At 50.5% G+C, this 19,329-nt stretch overlaps 1 protein-coding gene across 3 annotated transcripts in view; it reads left to right on the top strand.

The window, feature by feature from the left end:
• MYO7B (myosin VIIB) overlaps positions 1–19,329 on the top strand; it is a 91,870-nt gene that overhangs the window by 48,114 nt on the left and 24,427 nt on the right. For all 3 annotated transcript variants that reach the window (XM_070579473.1, XM_070579475.1, XM_070579474.1), the window contains 9 exons: positions 594–731; positions 2,443–2,595; positions 3,187–3,285; positions 5,076–5,170; positions 13,865–13,949; positions 15,291–15,509; positions 16,665–16,835; positions 17,718–17,927; positions 18,062–18,232. In XM_070579473.1, the coding sequence (XP_070435574.1) occupies positions 594–731; positions 2,443–2,595; positions 3,187–3,285; positions 5,076–5,170; positions 13,865–13,949; positions 15,291–15,509; positions 16,665–16,835; positions 17,718–17,927; positions 18,062–18,232 (1,341 nt within the window). The remainder of the gene's footprint in view (positions 1–593; positions 732–2,442; positions 2,596–3,186; positions 3,286–5,075; positions 5,171–13,864; positions 13,950–15,290; positions 15,510–16,664; positions 16,836–17,717; positions 17,928–18,061; positions 18,233–19,329) is intronic.

Here is a 19,329-nt window from a genome sequence, read left to right as displayed (position 1 = left end):
CATCTGCTGAGGAGCGGGGAGATGGGGCCAGCATAACAAGCCCACCCCGTGCCATGCATTGAGCGCTGGCCACACTGAGGTGCCCTTGACCGTTCATTGTCTCCCCAACCCCACCCCTGTGGGAGATCTGAGGCCTCGGTGCCCAGAGACCACAGCATGGCCACATGCAAAGCAGGCCCAGGGAGGCACCAAGAACCGTGAGGCTGTGCAGGAATTGTCAGGTCTGAAACCAGGTGGAGCAGGCTAGACCCTCTGCATTCCCAGAGCCAGGCTAGACTCTTGGCCACTGAGACCAGAGCACAGCCTTGTCCTGGCCCTGCTGGGCCACCAGAGCATGTCCCGGAGGTCTCAGGGAACAGATTCAACCAGGACAACAGGAAGGTGCCACCCGTTTTATCAGTAAATGCCAGTGATGGCATCCTCTTCTCAGAGGGGTTGAGGGGTGAAGACGCGTCTCCAGCTTTTGGGATTTGGCAGGACGCACTTCTGCCCATCTGCGGGACCTCGGCAGAAGCCCTCCATGTGCTATGGGTCAGCCATGCCCCAGGCTGCGCTCCCCAGCCCCCACCTGCGCCCTGTGCTTCTGCCCACAGTCTACAGACTCCAGCAAGCGGCCCCCCACCTTGGCGGGCCAGTTCAAGCGGTCCCTCGACCAGCTGATGAAAATCCTGACCAATTGCCAGCCCTACTTCATCCGCTGCATCAAACCCAACGAGTACAAGAAGCCACTGGTAATGAGGGGGCTGGGGGCCCGCAGGGAGGGAGGGCATCTCCTGAGAAGCTTGACGGCAGCCAGGGTGCTGTCACTCCCTCCACCAGGGCCTGGCCAGCATTAGAGCTATGATCTGCCCCCATGTGGTAGATGGGACCAGCCTGGGCTGCTCTGGGGTTTTGGCTCACCAGCCCTCAGGTGTTGCGGCCCTGCCATTCGCCCCTGTGAGCTCGGCGGGTGCTTCTCTCCCTTGAGCCTCAGTTTTCTCTTCTGTGGAGTCAGTGTCGTGCCTGCCTGCAGAGGGCAGCAAGGAGTGGACCTGTGGCTGCCTTACAAACCACACTCAGTAAGGGGCTTCTAAACACTTGTAGTATTTTAGAGGCTGCTGCCAACTCCTGGTTGCCGACTCCTGAGGCCGAGCAGGCCTTGGAGAGCCGCTCTGTCTGCGTAGGGGTGGGGTGGGGAGGGAGCCGGCTGCCTGGCCAGGAGTCCCTGACCCGCGTCTTGGGAAGCCCACCACAGCTTCAAAGACAGGACTCTGAAAACCAGGAGATGCCATCTGAAAGGAGATAAAATGACCCAAAAAAATCTTAGAAGGGAAAAAAATATTGCATTAAAGTGTCTTTTTGAAAATAATAAAATTATATGAAATTGAGCCTGTCCCAGGAAATCCAGAATGTATCTTCCTTGTAGGCACAATACACGGATGTTAGATAATAATTGTGCTCCCAGAGGCCCTCTGCCCACACCCACACTGCCCGCCAGAGCTGCTGCAGGACAGGCAGGGGGCCTGAGGCTGATGCTTAGGTTTGGTGGGTGCTGTTGGCCAAGACATCCTCTTGGCCAGATGCGGCCTGCTGTGTGGGCGTAGGGGAAGTGCAGGCTGAGAGGCCAGGAGGCTGCGGTTTGAATTCTAGCTCAGCCACTTAGGAGCCCAGCCCTGAGCCCATGGCACCTCATCTTTAAACTGGAGCTAAGTACCCCACCACGTGGGGCTGCCGTAAAGATTAACGCTCCATAAGTGGGAGCTAACCAGCTGCCCAAGACTAACCACTGTGTGTCCCTGGACACCACAAGCAGTTGCCTCTGGGGTCCTTTTTGTTTCCAGGTGGGTAACCACCTGCTGGTGGGCTTGCCGGATTAGAGGTGTGCCGGAGACCTCAGAGACCCGGGGCTTGGAGGCTGAGGGGGCCTCTCTAGAGGCCATGCCATGCACCGTCTTGAAGCCCCGGCTGGGACCCAACAGCTCTGTGCAAAGCGTTATGCCAAACTCCTCCCTGCTGGCCAGCACGCCTCCAAGGGAGGGACAGAGGAAGTGGACGGGAATGCTTTCTGACCCGGGGGAGCGCATTTCTTCCTCCCACTAGAGGGAGCCCCCGCGGTGCAGCGCCCCACCCAACACCCCGCTCTTTGGAATCATTGTTTTGGGGCACTTAAAACATTTTAAACATGGCATATGCAAATAACCTTTATAGTCACAGTACTTTGCATCTCCTGAGGAGGGCAGCATTTAGTGTTCTTGTGGATGTCACAATGTCGTTATCTATCAACTTTTAGCTCCTTGCAAAGACTTAGAGGACTTTTCAGCGACTTCATCCAAATAGCTCTCAACATAGAATTTCAATGAAACCGAGCACTAGTTTAGCTCACCCGGATTTGGGGACAGGCGAAGGGGCGGTGCGGGGGCCGGGAGGGACTGCCCGCCGTCAGCGCCCCCTCCCCGTCCGCAGCTCTTCGACCGGGAGCTGTGCCTGCGGCAGCTGCGGTACTCGGGAATGATGGAGACCGTGCACATCCGCAAGTCGGGCTTCCCCATCCGCTACGCCTTCGACGAGTTCGCGCGCCGCTTCCGCGTCCTGCTGCCCAGCGCCGAGCGCACGCAGGTGCTGCCCTGTCCTCGGCCCGCCGCCTCGGGAGCCCCGACCCCGGTTCCAAGGGGGTCCTCGGCTGCCGTCCCGATGCCCAGGGCCCCTCCTGGACCCCAAGCTCCGAAGTGACCCCTATTCCTCTTTCCCTCCTCGTCTCCCGCTCCTTGAGCCCGGGAAGTGAGGGGGGTGGGCTCACACTGGGGTCTGGATGAGGCTGCTGGCTGAATGTGTTCATTCTAAGAGAGTTTCAAGGAAACGGGCTTTCATGACAGAATGTCAGGCTGCTCTCTGAGGCAGGACGTCCTTCCTATCCTTCCTCAAACACTCAGCCATCCTAAAGTTCAGGCTGCCCAAGTGTCCAACAGCCACACTGAGGCCCCAGGCCCTGCAAAAAGAGGTGGCCTTGAGGTCGCAGGTCCTGAGCGCCCCTGGCTCGGCCCTTGGTCCCAGGTGCCATGTGCCTGTGTCCCGGCCCAGCAGCTCCAATGTGAAACCTGCGGGAGGAGCAAGACTTGAATCCCTAAGGAAATCTCTGAGGGACCCTCCGCCTCCTGCCTGTGGTCCCTGTTCCAACCCCACCCAGCCACTTCTGCTTCTCCTTGACAGCTGCGGGACAAGTTTCGCCAGATGACCTTGCGCATCGCCGAGATGTGGCTGGGGACAGACAAAGACTGGAAAGTGGGAAAGAACAAAATTTTCCTGAAGGTGAGACCCTGAGGAGCATGCTGGCCCTCAGCCTCCTGGAGCGTGTGGGGGTTGTCCAGTGCCCACCGGGTGGCATCCACTCACTCTCCCTGAGCCTGCGCTGCTGGGAGCCTGCTCCACGTGTGGCCCCCGGCCAGAGGCACCCCCATTTTAGACATCCACTCTGGGGGGAAGGGAAGCAAGGGGAGCATGTGGAGGGCCCAGCCCAGGCTGCAGAAGTGCAGGCGGCTTCTCAGAAGAGCCCATCGAGGGCAAGGCCTGAGGAGAAGGAGGGGCTGCCTCCAAGCCACGGGGCAGGAACAAGAAGCCACTCAGGATGGGCTTCTGCTGTCCCCAAGAACTGGCCTCTGCCGTGCCAGGAGCCCTGGTCTGCAGCAGGGGGCTTTGTCTGGCCTGGGGAAGCTCCACCTCTCCAGAGCCCCAGGGAGCTGGCTGTCAGGAGAGGAGGCATGTGTTGGCTGCCCTCACCCTAGGAGCACTTGTCCTTCAGCAGCTGAGTGTGACCACTACCACCTCCCCCGAGCTTCCCGGGAGGCCCGTGGTCACACAGAGGCAGCTGACAGCCCCTAGCTCCCGAGACCGGCCTTCTGGCCCTCCAGGATTGTGAGTTGGGTCAAAGAGCCACTGTGGAGAGGACCTCCATGTCCCCTGGCCTCATAAGCCTCGGGTAGGTGAGCAAAGTGAGGAGGAGGAGGAAGAGACCAGGCCAGAAGGTTGCTCTTCCAGCCCACCCGAGCACCCCACCCCATCCCCACAGCCCCTTCCTGAGTGCTCCACTCCCTCCTCTTCCCCCATAGAGCCTGCCCACCCACTGTCATGTCCCCAAAGAGACCTCCCGGCCCCACCCTCCAGTCGGGCCGCCTGTCCATCTGTCCGTGCATTAGTCAGGCCAGGTGCTGGGGCTCCGGTCTCAGACAGAAGGGAAGAGGCAAGAGGGCTTCAGATTCTGTTGGGGAGGTGAGGCTGGCAGAGGGAAGGCATCTGAGAGGTCCCAGGACACTGCCCAGGAGGATGGGGCAGCCGTCGAGGGCCACAGAGGTGTGGAGGGGGAGGCCAGTGTGGGCAGATGGTCGGAGGGGAAGAGAGTGCCTGCCCCTCCACCCCTCCCCTCCTTCACTGCTCCTCGAGGCCACGGTCAGGGTCTAGTCCATCTCACTGTCCCCAGTGCCCACCAGGCACACAGAGGCTCGCTGCTCACTTGATGCAAGGCTGATGGAGCAGGAGGGGCCACGGAGCCCCAGGCCTCTCCTTACCAGTCTCCCTACCAGATCCTCCAGGGGTTTGGATGGCAGGCCCCACATAGGGATCCGGGGGAGCACCAAGGTGGGCCAGGGACAGTCACAGCCCAGGGCAGACACTGCTCATCTCTTCACACTGCGAATCCTACTCAAAGGCTGAAGGAAACACTTTTATATGAAACAAGCATGATACACTGTAACACACTTATATACTGTAATACACTTGAATGTACATTTCTCATGAATTTGGGGAAATAAAACAACTTCAGGGAAATTTTTTGTCCCCTTCTTGGGTTCTCTAGAGCAGAAATGGAATTCGCCAGATTGAATATACAAGAAGAAAGAGCTAAAATGGGAAGTTCTTGGCGCGGGGCTGGGAGTGTAGTTGCCGCTCCCATCTCTCAGCCACATCAGCATCAGTTTGAGGGCCCTTGCTCTGCTTGCCCTCCCACGAGTGGGTATGGACAAAGACACCCTGACTTCTGGAGACAGAGCCCCGGCCCCAGGTGTGGGGTGGGGGGCAGCTACATGATGAGGTCTCTCCTGTCCCAGGAAAGCCACGACGTTCTGCTGGAGGTACAGAGGAGCCAGGCCCTGGACAAAGCAGCAGTCAGCATCCAGAGAGTCCTGCGGGGCTACAAATACAGGTGCCAGCCCGCTGCCCCAAGCCCCCTCCATCCCACACCCACCCATGTCCCCTGGGCGGGCCTGTACTCCCTAAACCAGGGTCGCATGCTCCTGCTGGTCCCTCTCTGGGGGTAGCTGAGGCACAAGATCTCTCAGGACCTCCTGACCAGGGACACTGCAGCCTGTGTTGGCCAGAGAATTCTAATACCTTATTCGAATGTTTGCGGGGTGTGGAATCCATTAAGTACCAAGAGCCAAATGAAGTGTCAGCTCTGATCGCAACTGTAATTTGATGTTCTACTTCAGTCGTCTTGGAGAACGTATGGGTTTGGGTTTATGGGGTGGGTGGTTTGGGACGGAAGAAAAGAACTATCCTTGACTCAGCTCCCTGGTCAGGAAAAAGGTAACACTTGAATTTCAGTCCAAGCTCAGCAAGTCAGCAATGCCATCCTCTCCCTCTCCTTCACCATGTCCAGAGGGCTCTGTGCCTCCCACAGTGCTCTTCCCTACACTGTCCCGTCTGCTTATCACCAACCATAGGAAGGTCTGGAATCCCAGACGTGACAAAATGGGCGAAAGCGGCCAACTATGGGCAGAGGCTGTGGGCAGCTGCAAGCAGGGTCATGGGGCAGGGAGGTGTGGCTTGGAAGGCCAGACCGTGGTAACACTGATCCCATCAACAGCCAGCTTCAGGCCAGGCAATGGTGCACCAGTCACATTCCCAGAACAGTCAGAGAAAGGCAGGAGTGGCCACCCTCACCTCTGATGCTTTTTTATTTCCCCTGAGGAAGATTTGCCCTGAGCTAACATCTGTTACCAGTGTGCTTCTATTTTGTATGTGGGTCACCACCACAGCATGGCTGACAAATGGTGTAGGTCCACGCCTGGGATCCCAACCAGAGAACCTGGGCCACCAAAGCAAAGTGCGCAAACTTAACCACTAGACCACGGGGCTAGCCCCTCTGATGCATTTTTAATTAAACTTTTTATTTTGAGATAATTGTATATTCATATGCAGTTTTAAGAAATAACTCAGAGATCCCTGGGTACCCTTCAACCAGTTTCCCCCACATCCTGAAAACGATAGCACAGTGTCACAGCAGGATACTGACATGGGTCCAGTCAAGACACGGAGCATCCCATTACCATGGGCCCTCTTGCTGCCCTTCTATGGCCACACCGCCTTCTGCCCACCCCAACCCCTTCTCAACCCTGGCAACCACTGATTGTCTCCACTTCTGACATTTTGTCCCTTCCCTAATGTTATACAATAGAATTATACAGCACGTAGCCTATGGGGTTGACTTTTCTCAGTCGGCATATCTCCCTGGAGATTCATCCCGGTTGGTGCACGCATCCACACTTTGTTCCTTTTTATTGCTGAGCAGATCCCGTGGTATGGATGGGCCACAGTTATTCTTACCACTCTCCGGCTGAAGGACGTCTGGGCTGTTTCTAGCGTTCAGTTTTCACAGATAAAGCACTGTGAACATTTGTGTACAGTTTTTTGTGTGAACGTAAGTTGTCATTTCTCTGGAATAAATACCCAGGAGTACAACTGCCAGGTCATGTGGTAGTTACGATTTCTGGTTTAAGAAACTACTGAACTCTTTTCTGGAAGTCTGTACCATTTTACATTCGCAGCAATGTATGAGTGATTCAGTTTCTCTGCATCCTCTCCAGCATTTGGTGTTGTCGCTATTTTTTTAATTTTAGCCATTCTGACAGGTATGTAATGTTATATCCTTGTGGTTTTAATTTACATTTCCCTAAAGGCTAATAATGTTGAATATCTTTTCATGGGCTTATTTTCCATATGTATGTATTCTCTTTGGTGAAATGTCAGTACATGTTGTTTGCCCATTTTCTAATTGGAATCTTTGTTGAGTTTTGAGAATTCTTTATATATTCTAGACACTAGTCCTATGCTGGGTATGTAGTTTGCAAATATCTTCTCCCAGTCTGTAGCTTGTCTTCTTGTCTTCTTAAGAGGATCTTTGCAGAGCAAAAGTTTTTCATTTGCATGAAGTCCAGTTTATTAAATTTCTCTTTTACAGGTCAAATCTAAGAACTCTTTGCCCAAAGATTCCCTCAATGTTTTTTTTCTAAAAGTTTTATAGTTTTGCATTTTAGATTTAGGTCCACGATCCATTTTCATTTTGAGTTAATTTTTGTAAAAGGTGTGAGACTTAAGTCAAGGTTCTTTAAAAATTTTTTTTCCTGTGAATGTTGCTCCAGCATCTTTCATTGAGAATTCCAACCTTCATTCGATGAGCTGATTTTGCACTTTTGTCAAAAATCACTTGGGCATATTTGTAGGTCTATTTCTGCGTTCTCTATGCTGTTCCATTGACCTGTGTTCCCCTCTGCCAATGCCATGCGGTCTTGACTGTAGCTAACTAAGTCGTCTTGAAGCTGTGTAAACTGATTCCTCCTACCTTATTCTTCTTTTTCAAAATTCTTTTAGCTATTCTACATCCTTTGCCTTTCCATATACATTTTAGAATAATCTTGTCCATATCTACAAAAAAGCTTTCTGGGATTTTGGTGGGAATTATCAGTTTGAGGAGAACGGAATCTCTACTTTGTTGTGTCTTCCAGTCCGTGAACTCCGTTTATTTAGATCTTCTTTGATTTCCTTCATCAGTGTTTTGGGGTTTTCAACATATATGTCCTATACATGTTTTCTTAGATTTACACCTAGGTATTTTTTTTTTGAGGGATTGTAAATGGGGCTATATTTTTAATTTTGGCATAAAGTGGTATTTAAGTTTTGGCGTGTTCATTGCTAGTATATAAAAATATGATTGATTTGTGTGTGTTAACTTCAAGCTTGCTGAACTTACTTTGCTTTTTATAAATTTCTTGGAATTTTCTATGTAGACAATCATGTCATCTGCAAATAGGGGCAGTTTTATTTCTTCCTTTCCAACCTATATGCCATTAATTTCCTTTTCTTGCCTCATTGAACTGGCCAGAACTTCTAGTATATAAGAGTAGTAAGAGCAGACATTTTTGCTTTGTTCCTTATCTTAGGAGAAAGAACTCAGTCTTTAACCATTAAGTATGATGTTAGCTGTAGGTTTTTTGGAAATGCTCATTCTCAGGTTGAGGAAGTTTCCTGTATTCCTAGTTTTCTGGGAGTTTTTATCATGAGTGGTGTTAAAGTCAAAATTTTTTCTGCGTCAGTGATTTTCCTCCTTTAGCCTGTTAATGTGATGTATTACATTGATTGATTTTTTAATATTGAACCAGCCTTGCATCCCTGTGGTAACCCCATTTGGTCACAGTGTATAATTCTCTTTATATATTGCTGAATGCCATTTGCTAATATTTTGTTAAGGATTTTTGCATTTATATTCATGAGATCTGTAATTTTCTTCTTTTGTATTGACTTTGTTGGTTTCGGTATCAGAATTAACACTAGCTTCATAAAATGAATTAGGAAGTGTTTCCTCCTCTTCTATTTTCTGGAAGAGATTATATGGAATTGATGTGAATTCTTCTTTAAATGTCTGTAGAATTCTCCAGTGAAACCATCTGGGCCTGGAGACTTCTTTATGGAGATTTTAAATTATAAATTCCTTAAGAGTTGAAGGACAATTCAAATTATTTCATACTGGGTGAGTTTTGGTAATTTGCTGGGTTTTGGTAATCTGTGGGTTTTGAAGGATTGGTCCATTCCATCTAAGTTGTCAAATTTATATGTGTAGAGTTGTTCATAGTATGCCGTTATTATCATTTGGATGTCCATAGAGTCTGTAATGATACACTTTGTTTCAATCCTGATATTGGCAATTTGTGTTTTCTTTCTTTACTTTGTCAATCTTGCTAGAGGTGTGTCAATTTTATTGACCTTTTCAAAGAACCAGCTTTTGTTTTCATTGATTTTCTCTATTGCTTTTTTTTTCCTGTTTTTGATTTTATTGATTTCTGCTCTTTGTATTATTTCCTCTCTCCTTCTAGCTTTGAGTGTATTTTACTCATCTTTTTCTAGATTTTCAGGGTGGGAGCTTAGATGATTGATTCAAAGCTTTTCCTCTCTTCTAATGTAAAGTGCTATAAACTCCCTCTCAGCACCGCTTTAGCTATGTCTGTCTCACAATTTTTGATTATGTTATATTTTCATTTTTATTCAGTTCATTTTTTAAATTTCCTTTGAGACTTTGGCCCATGGATTATTTCAAAGTGTGTCATTTAGTTTCCAAGTGTTTGGAGATTTTCCTGTTACCTTTCTGTTACTGATTTCTAGCTTGATTCCACTGTAGTCAGAGACACACTCTATGAGTTAAATTCTTTTAGATATGTTGATGTTTCCTTTACGGCCCAGTAGATGGACTATCTTGGTATATGGTCTAAGGGTGCTTGAAAAGAACGTATATTCTGCTGTTTTGAGTAGAGTATTCTTAAAGTGTCAATTAGGTTCTGTTGGTTGATAGTGGTATTGAACTCTATATTCTTGCTGATTTTCTGTCTAGTTGTTCTATCAGTTACTAAGAGGGGATAGTGAAGTCTCCAGCCATAATTGTGGATTTTCATATTTTTTGTTTCAGTTCTGTCAGTTTTTGCTTCACATATTTTGCAGCTCTGTTGTTTGATGTGTACACATCTAGGATTACTATGTCTTGTTGGTAGATTTACCCTTTTATCATCAAGTAATGTTCCTCTCTGTCTCTGGTCAGTTTCTTTGCTCTGAAATTTACTTTATCTTATATTAATATAGTCACTCTTGTTTTATTTTGGTTACTATTCGCATGATATACATTTTCCATCCTTTTACTTTCAACCTACCTATGACACTATATTTTAAGAGTTTCTCATAGATGGTCATGCTTCTTAATCTCTTCTGCCAGTCTCTGTCTTTTAACTGATGTACTTAGGCCTTTTATGCTTAATGTAAGTATTCATATGTTAGAGCTTGAGTCCACCATTTTATTTTTTGTTTTCTAGGTTCTCTGTTTTTCACATCTCTGTTTTCCTCTCTGTTTTAACTTTCCTGTGGGTCACTTAAACATTTTTTAGAATTCCGTTTTGATTCCTCTATAGTGTTTTAGAGTGTATCTCTTTTTGTTGTTGTTGTTGAGGAAGATTGTCACTGAGCTAACATCTGTGCCCATCTTCCTCTATTTTGTATGTGGGCTGCTGCCACAGCATGGCTTGATGAGCGGTGTGTAGGTCCGCACCCAGGATCTGACCTGGCAAACTCCGGGCCACCAAAGCGGAGGGCAGAAATTTAACCACTATGCCACCAGGCCAGCCCCTATAGTGTATCTCTTTCAATAGCTTTTTTAAGTGGTTGCTCTGGGCATTACATTATATGTATACAAATTTATTACAGTCTACTGGTGGCATCATTTTACCACTTCAAGAGAAGTATAGAAACTTTACTTCTCTTTATGTCTATTTACCCTCTCCTATTTGAAATATAATTTTCTTGAATATTTCTTCTACACGCATTTAGAACCACATCAGAACCACATCAGGCAGTGTGACAAATTTTGCTTCAATCATCAAACATAATTTAGAAAACTCAAGAGGAAAGGAAAGCCTATTGTATTTGCCCATATTATTGCTTACTTTTTCTTTCTTTCTTCCTGACATTCCAAAGTTTCTTCTTTTATCATTTCCTTTCTGTTTAAAGAATTTCCTTTTGCCATTCTTTTAGGGTAGGTCTGCTGGCAATTCTCTTAGTGTTCTTAGTTTTCTTTCACCCGAGAATGTCTTGATTTCCCCCTCATTTCCAAAGGATATTTTCAGTAAACATAGAATTCTGGGTTGACAGTTCTTTTTTTTTCAGCCCTTGGAAAGTGTTGTGCCCCTTCCTCCTGGCCTCCACGGTTTCTGATGAGAAATCCAAATTTCTCATCTCATGAGTAATGTGTTGTTTCTCTCTTGTTACTTTCCATATCTTTGCCTTTAGTTTTCAGAAAGTTTGACTATGATGCCTTGATGTGGGTTTATTCGGGTTTATCCTGTTGTAAGTTTGCTCAACTTCCTGAATCTATGGGTTTATATCTCTTGCTAAATTTGTGAACTTTTCAGCCATTATTTATTTTAGTACTTTTTCAGCATTGCCTCGTCCTCCTTTCCTTTCACAATTCCAGAGACAAATATTAGATCTTTTGTTATAGTCCCACGGGTGTCTGAGGCTCTGTTCATTTTATTTCAGTCTATTTTCTCTCTACTTTGTGGGTTGGGTAATTTCTGCTGTTCTGTATTCAAGCTCGCTCATTCTTTTCTCTGTTCTCTCCATTCTGTTGTCAAATCTATCCATGAGTTTGTGGGGGTTTTTTTAAATTGGAGATATTGGATTTTTCGGTTCTAAAATTTCCATTTGGTTCTACTTTATATCTTCTGTTTCTTTACTGAGACCTTCTACTTTCCGTGTGTTTCAAGTGTGTTCATAACTGCTCATTGAAGCACTTTTTAAATAATGGTTAACATTTCTGTCATCTCAGTGTTGAAATCTGTTGATCGCCTTTTCTTGTTCAAATTGATATTTTCTCAGATCTTAGTGTGATAAGTGATTTTTAGGTTGAAATACGGACATTTTGAGTATTATGTTGTGAGAACTCTGGGTCGTGTTTAAACATCCTGTTTTAGCTGGCTCCCTCTGTCACCACTCTGGCAGGGGAAGATGGGAGTACCAGCAGTTTACTGTCACATGGGGGTAAAAGGCCAAGATCTCCACATGGTTTCCATTGACTCTCAAGGCGGGTAGAGGTTCCTTTTCACTGCTGCCTGGGAGTGGGAATTAAAGCCCCCCAGCAGGCCTACCCAGTAGCACTCTGGCTGGGAGGATCATAAGTGCCTTGTTAGGTGGCCTCCATTGATAGCCTTGGGGAAGGAGTGGCATTCTTACCGCTGGGGGATGGTGAAAGGCCTGACTCTCCACTTGGTGTCCTCTGACACCACTCCAGCATGGAGGGAAAGGGGCTCCCCAATACTGCCAAGTGGTAGTGGAAGCCCAGGGTCCCCAGCAGTCTTCACTGACACTGTGAGGGATGGGTTCATTACTGCCCATCAAGGACGGCTTCCTACTCTGCCTTCTCTGATACAATCCTGGCGAGGGCAGAAGTCTAGGCTCCCCACGTGTCATTTTCTGGTGTAGGTGGGGGTGGGACCACAGCTGGTTGGTGGTGTTTCACTGGAATAGAGTGGTTATTATCTGAAAGTTTCTGTCTTGCTAAGCTTCCCCTTCCTGATCCTTTCGGTAGACTGAGAAGGCTTTTCTTGGGGCTTTTTGGTCTGTGCCCATTGCCACTTCTGGATTGCTGACTTCTTTAGCTCTTCGTCTGGGGTATATGAGGCAAAAAGAAAACCCAGAGAAGTTACCATTGTGTCATTTCTTGGGTCTGAGATCCCTAGTGGGTCTACCTGCCGCTTTCCACATTTCAGAGTCGTCTTATGTTTGTTTTACGTATAATGTCCAGGGCTTTTAGTTGTAGTTAGCAGGAAGCATGGGGAAAAGTATGTCTGCTCCATCTTCCCAGAAGTGATCACCGTGGATAATTAATAGTGTTCTTGTTGTTCTGGCCAATGCAATTAGACAAGAGAATTAAAAGATGGAAATCAGGGTTTCTCAACTTCAACAGTGTTGACGTTTTGGATAGGATAACTTTTTGTTGTGAGGGGCTGTCCTGGGCGTTGCAGGATGTTTAGCAACATCCCTGGCCCCTACTCATTAGATGGCAATAGCACCCTCCTCCCCCAACTCCCAGTCATAGCAACCAAAAATGTCTGCAGACATTGCCAGATGTGCCTGGGGGGCAGAATCCCCCCCCAGTTGAGAACCACGGGTATAGATATTGAAAAGGAGACAAGTCACCTTTGTTTTTAGGTAATTCAGTTGTTTACTTTGGCCTCCTATTAGAATCATCTGGGGAGATATTTATACTGTGTGTGTGTGTGTGTGTGTGTGCATGCGTGCATCGAAAAATACCAGATAGATAGATATAGATAGACATACACATATATATTCTCCAGACCCATCAGCAAAGATTCTGACTTAATTGGACTGGGTGGGGCCCAGGCATCAATAAATATTGTAGTTCTCCAGATGATTTTTAATATAATTGACGTCTACTTTTCTAAATCTAGGAAAATATCCTGAAAAGTTACTACACGTGATAAGAAAACTCAGTTAAGTGTGAGAGAAAAGATACATCTGTGTGCACCAGTCTTGCCTGGGAGTGTCTCTGCCTCCCCAAAAGCCGGGTTTCAGGGTGTCCTCTCCACAGGCAGCCCACCTTCCTTCCTGCAGAGGGGAGCAGTTGGATGGAGCCTGCCAGGCGACCGGGGCCTGGGGGACGCCCCTCCTCCGTGACCTGCCTCCAGAGAGGAGCCCTGGTGCTAGGGTTTCTGACCTGGTTTCCGGCAGACACCTGGGGCAGAGGAGCGGGGAGTCTGGCAAGGAATAAAAAGTTGGAGATGGGTTTTATCCCTTCGTAGATCTTTGGGGAGAATGAGAAAAAATTTCCTGATTACTCTGAAAACTGGACTTTTCTCATTTACAAATTTAGTTGTTCGCAGTAGATTTAAGTTCCTAACATGCCTGCCTTTGGCCTACAAAAGCTTCTGGAAAAGGAATATTGTATGTATTCCTTTTCCCCAACATTTCGTTATCCCTCTTCCCTTCAAAGTGAGTTTTTTCCCCACAGGCTTTAAAATGTGTGAGATTGTGACACACCTTTGGCCCGCGTTTCCCCTTCTAGGAAGGAATTCCTGAGACAGAGGCGGGCGGCCGTGACCATCCAGGCCGGGTGGAGAGGGTACTGCAACAGGCGGAACTTCAAGCTGGTAAGAGAGCGTAGCCTGCGGCCGCGGTGGGAAGTGGCCCTCAATACAGGGTTAAAGTTGTGGGAAGGGGAGCACTCAGGCAGGCAGGAGCAGATCACAACAGACGTGGTGACAGACACAGTGACGAGCCCTCGGCACCCACACACCCTCTGTTTAGTATAATCAGGTCACATGGTTTGTGGCCTTCAAAGAATTCTCCTGCAGCATTTTGGGTGTCCGCAGAGCTGGAATGAGATGTCCTCTCTGAAACTGGATAATAGCCGTCTTTTCCCAATTTGCAGGCAACAAAACAAGTTAATGGATGGATTATTCTCTGTTTCAAGCCCTTCTTCCTAATTTTTTTCTTAACCACAGACATTGCTAATGAGTGTCTGCTCAAACAGTGAGCTACAGGGACCTTGCCCATCCCTGTTGGGCCTCACTCAACTGCTTGCCTTTGTCACAGACGTGGCTGTGGTTGGGACTCGCAGTGGTCACCTCAGCAAACCTGACCCCAGGCCTGTCAGTGTTCCGTGCTCCCAAGGGCATGATGGCAGCTGACACGGATGAAAAGGCTACTTGGGGCCTGTTGCTTTGCATGCATCATTTTATGTACTGCTGAACCAACTCTGTATGTCAAAGATCTGAGGCAAAGGGAGGTTAGGTAGTTTTCCCCAGAGCGCACCGCTAGTGAGCAGTAAAGCTGAAGTTTGGATGCGGGTCTGTGTGACTTCCAAGCCCGCAAGATGAAGTGTGACCCCACATACCTGGCACCTATTGGGTTGGTCTTTGGGAGCCAACCAGACTCCCCCGGGGGGAGCGCAGGGACTGCTGTGGCCCGGGGCGTGTCTGCAGCATAGAAGTGAGTATTCATGAATTTATTATATCCCCTTTATTTTAAAGATCGCTGAGGGACTAGCTTGATGGAGCTGGCCGTAGGCCTCCACACAGGCGCCCTCGCTCCTGACAAGTGTGCTTGTCTTGGCTGCAGTGTGCAAAGCAAGGCCTCTGGAGTCCTTCACGCCTGTGACATCCAAACCAGCTCTCTAGCACTGGCCACCAAGAGACCACTTTATTATTTATGCCACTTAACAAATGCTTATTTAGTACTTATTTGCAAGCCAGACTTTATTCTAAGTGCTTTTCAAGTAATAACTCACTTACGTTTGTGCTCGTAGGCGTGTAAAATTTGAGCACCAGCCCTTTGCCAAAAAGCAGGTATCTGTAAAGCCAAGTTGCGAGGCCTCCTGGGGCCTACGACGACGTGCCTCTTGCTCTCTGTTGCCTCGGGAAGGCCTCCTCTGTGCTCTGTGCCCTGCCGGCCCGGCCTCTCCCTAATGCACATCCCTCTGGCCTCCACAGATCCTCCTGGGTTTTGAGCGCCTGCAGGCCATTGCCCGGAGCCACCAGTTGGCAAAGCAGTACCAGGCCACACGGCAGAGGACAGTTCAACTGCAGGCCCTCTGTAGGGGCTATCTGGTGCGCCAGCAAGTCCAGGCCAAGAAGAGGGCAGTGGTGGTCATCCAGGCACATGCCAGGGGCATGGCTGCCCGGAGGGACTTCCAACGGCAGAAAGCCAATGTAGGTGGTCACCGCCCTCCTGGAAAGGTGGGGGCTGGCTGGGGCCCAAATCAGGGAAGGCAGGCTGGAGAAGTGAGCAGCAATATGGAGCTCTCCATAGAGACACAGGAGTGTCTCCAGACACTCCTGTCCCCTCTCTGCCCAAAGTTATTACTGCAGCAGGCCCTCACACCATCTGGGACACCTGGGTCACCCCGGGAACTCACAGGATGTGGCATGGGAGAGATGCCATGTCAGCAGGACAGTCTTATACCTGGAAGCTAGAAATCAAGCTCCTTGGTTCCCACCATTTAGCCTTGGGGATGATTTCTCAGCAGGGCGGGTCGACCTGGAAGGCTCAGGAAACCAGGGCCAGATGAGCTATGGGAGGCCACAGTTCTGTGGAGGAGAGCGGAGGCCCCTGGTTACGGGGCTGTGGCGTGACGGGTCAGGGCAGAGAAATACCAAGAGGAGGCTTCAAGTGTCTGCGCAGGAGAGGCTGAAGGGCAGGGCGCAGGGAGTGTGTCCCTGCATTTTGAAATTTCACCCTTGCGTGATCCCATTTCCTCCAGAGGGCCCCCCGGGACGCAGCCTCATTCCTCAGAACTTGCTTATTTGGAAATCGTGGTGAGGAGAGGGGCTAGGGTGGGTCTACCCCCTCTCCGTAGATGAGAGTTGGGTCTGCCGAGCAAATCCCTAGGACCGGGCCAGGGCCAGGGCCAGTAAGAGAGCAGACCCGCAGACACGTCAGCAACAGGCTTCTCCAGCTGTGTGAGCCAGACAGGCTGCAGACCAGACCCGCCTGTGCCTTGCTCCGGGCCAGGGACCTCTCCATGTGGAGCCTCGGTGCTCCGTGAGTGAAGGGACCAGCTGGGCCTGAGCTGGGGTTTGGCAGCTAGGTTCTAGGGGTCCTTGGGGTTTGTGGTGGTACCTCGGGGACAATGTCAAGGAGGGACAAGCAGGCAACCTCCCCCCTCTGGACCTCTGATTCTCCGTTGGGAAAGGAGATCCCAGACTGGGTGATCCCTAGTCATTCTAGCTGTCAAAATCTAGGAGTGTAGAGGAAGATTTGCTGATCTGGACAAGTGATGGCAGGAAGAGGTTTCTTTGGCTTCTGTGAGGCGCCTGCCCCAGCTAGGCCTGTGGTAACCTTCGCCCCACGGGGTGTGTGTGCAGGGGCCTCTGGCCATCCCGGCTGAAGAGCAGAAAAGCCGAAGTGCTCTCCCTACCAGGAAGCGCAAGTCCATCTACGACACCATCACGGACACGGAGATGGTGGAGCAGGTGTTCGGCTTCCTCCCTTCCATGATCGGGGGACAGGAGAGCCAGGCCTCACCGCGCTTCGAGGTGAGACGGGCCCTGTTGTTCAGGGGTCCAGCCCGGCAGGGGACGGGAGGACCCCGCCAAGTCCCTGACCTCAGCCAGCCTCTAGGCTCGCTAAGCAGCCACCACTAGGCTGGGGAGCGGGCAGCGCAGGCGGTGAAGCGTGTTCTCAGTCCTGGGTGAACATGCAAAGGGAGGGAGCATGAGTCTCTGTGGTCAGACCCTTTCAAGTGAAGCAGGTGTCTCACCTCCACGGCTTCCTGGAGCCTTGAACGCAAATGCTGCTGGGCTTTCAAGCAGCCAGCGCATCCCACGCGTTTCTGAGCCCCTCTCACAGAGCATGTTGGCAGGACCTAGGCACCTGCTGTAGAGAACTGATGACCCTGCAGGGAGGAAGCCGTGACTGAGCGGGGAGGTGGCAGCCGGAGGAGAGGGCAGGAGAGGAGCAGCTCCCCAGGGCTGTCTTTCTGTTGACCCTCACCGTACCCTGCTGTTGGCCTGGAGACCCAGCGACCTCGGCACCCTGCCCACCCGGCCCTGTGCTCCTGCCCTTCCCGCGAGGGTACACACGCCCCCTGTCTGTGCAGCAGGCGCGGCTGGGACCACCTCCGCAGGAGGAGTGCTTGGCTGAGGGCAGGCAGGGCAGTGGGGGCAGCCCCTCTCCATGCCCAGAGTGCCAAGTAGCTGGGACTTTCATACCAAGGCCCATTCAGCACATGGCAGCCCACCAGGGGCCCATTGAGGGGTGGGGGGGGTCTCCAACACAAGGGGGAGTGGACAGCTCTGCAGCCCGCGGATAATCAGGCAGACCCTTCTTGAGGCTCCCTGGCCCCCAGAGATGCACACCCTGCCAGGGAGCATCCCAAAGGTAGCCGACCTTTACTTCTCCTTCTCACGGGCACCCAGGATCTGGAAGCAAGGAGCCAGCAGCTGCCCGAGGTTGACCTGGACACAGTCCCCATGGTGGAGGAGCCTGAGGAGGACTTGGACGACCTGGCTGAGTACACCTTCCCCAAGTTCGCTGTGACCTACTTCCAGAAATCGGCCAGCCACACACACCTCCGGCGGCCCCTCCGATACCCACTGCTGTACCACGAGGACAGCGCCGACTGCTCGGTACCCAGGGGTCTCTGGTCTCCAGTTGCTCAGGCCTCCCCCTGGTTCAGAGGGAACAAGGAAAGGGAGGGATCACTGAGGGCCCCATGCTGTGAGTTGGGTTCCAGCCCCGCCCTCTGTCTCCATCTCCCCAGGCCGCGCTGGCCGTGTGGTGCATCATCCTGAGGTTCATGGGTGACCTTCCGGAGCCGGTGCTCTTTGCCAGGAACAGCCTGCGTGGTGGCAGCTCAGTGATGCAGCAGATCCATGACACCCTGGGCAGGGGGAACAGCACCCCGTCTCCACAGCACAGTGGGTCTGCACAGGTGCGTGGGTGAGGTGGCGGGGAGGGCAGACCCCCTCTAGGTGTCCCCCAGGCCCAAGGCCTGTGGAAGCTGGGCCTGAAGGGTTCAGTCGCTGAACCCAGCCCATGCCAGGGGCTCCTGGACGTTTTCAGTCTTGAGTTGCTCTCAGGAACTCATGAGTCAGGCAGCACATCCAGCACTTTTTGAATTATACGGTCGTTAATGGAGAGGGTCTCCCAGGCTCTGAATATTGGGTTTGACTTGAACAGGATTCAAATGCACACAACAATAGTAGTAATAACAGGTGTTGTTACTGCCTGACAGGGCACCATGTGCCAGTTGCCTCTCTTCAGTTAATTCCCAGGTGAGCCAGCCCTACAAGGTAGGGATTATTCAGTTTAGTGTCGCTAAAGTAACTGAGAAGTGAAGTGACTTGACCCCGAATCACGGTGACTACATGTGACAGAGCTTGGCTTTGCATTCCTTCTGCTGAATTCAAAGCCCAGGTTCTCAACCCACGTTCCACCCTGCCCTATGATGGAAGGTCAGTTCACATCCACTGTGCTCAGAAGTCCTTTCTAAGGCCCCAGTTTCATGATGTAATCTTAATGGAACTAAAAACAGTCTAAAGGAATTCCACAGCCGTGACCCCGGGGGCCACCAGTGCAGGAGCCCATGACCACCTGTAAGCCTGACACCAGTCCACAGTGGGTGGGTTTTTCCCTCACACCAAGCAATTCTCTGACACCAGCTGGGTGTCCTACAATTCAACTCGATTCTGACACCGTCTACCTGGAGATGGTGTCAGATCCCGCAGGTCAAGGGCTCAGTCCCACAAGAGCAGCCTCCCCTTCAGACCCAGTCACAAGCCAGGTTGTCACCTGTGCTTCTGACCAACGAGCTGTAAAACAAAGATCCCCCTGGCCCCACACAGGAGCTGTGAGCCGAGCGAGGCTTGCCTGCCCTCACTTGCCAGCTGATGTGTCTCACGTTCCATCCTTGTGTGGCAAACTAGTCTTACCCCGGCCAGAAGCTGGCGCCCAGCCCTGGACCCAGGCTGAACCCAACCCAAGGCCAGTCCCACACTGAGCTCTAATTGTGGCAGTAACTTCTCATGA

Source organism: Equus przewalskii, chromosome 17, assembly GCF_037783145.1.
Source record: "Equus przewalskii isolate Varuska chromosome 17, EquPr2, whole genome shotgun sequence".
Taxonomy (NCBI): Eukaryota; Metazoa; Chordata; class Mammalia; order Perissodactyla; family Equidae; genus Equus; species Equus przewalskii.
The sequence above is the reverse complement of the archived record's forward strand: the minus strand, read 5'-3'. Positions and strand labels throughout refer to the sequence as shown.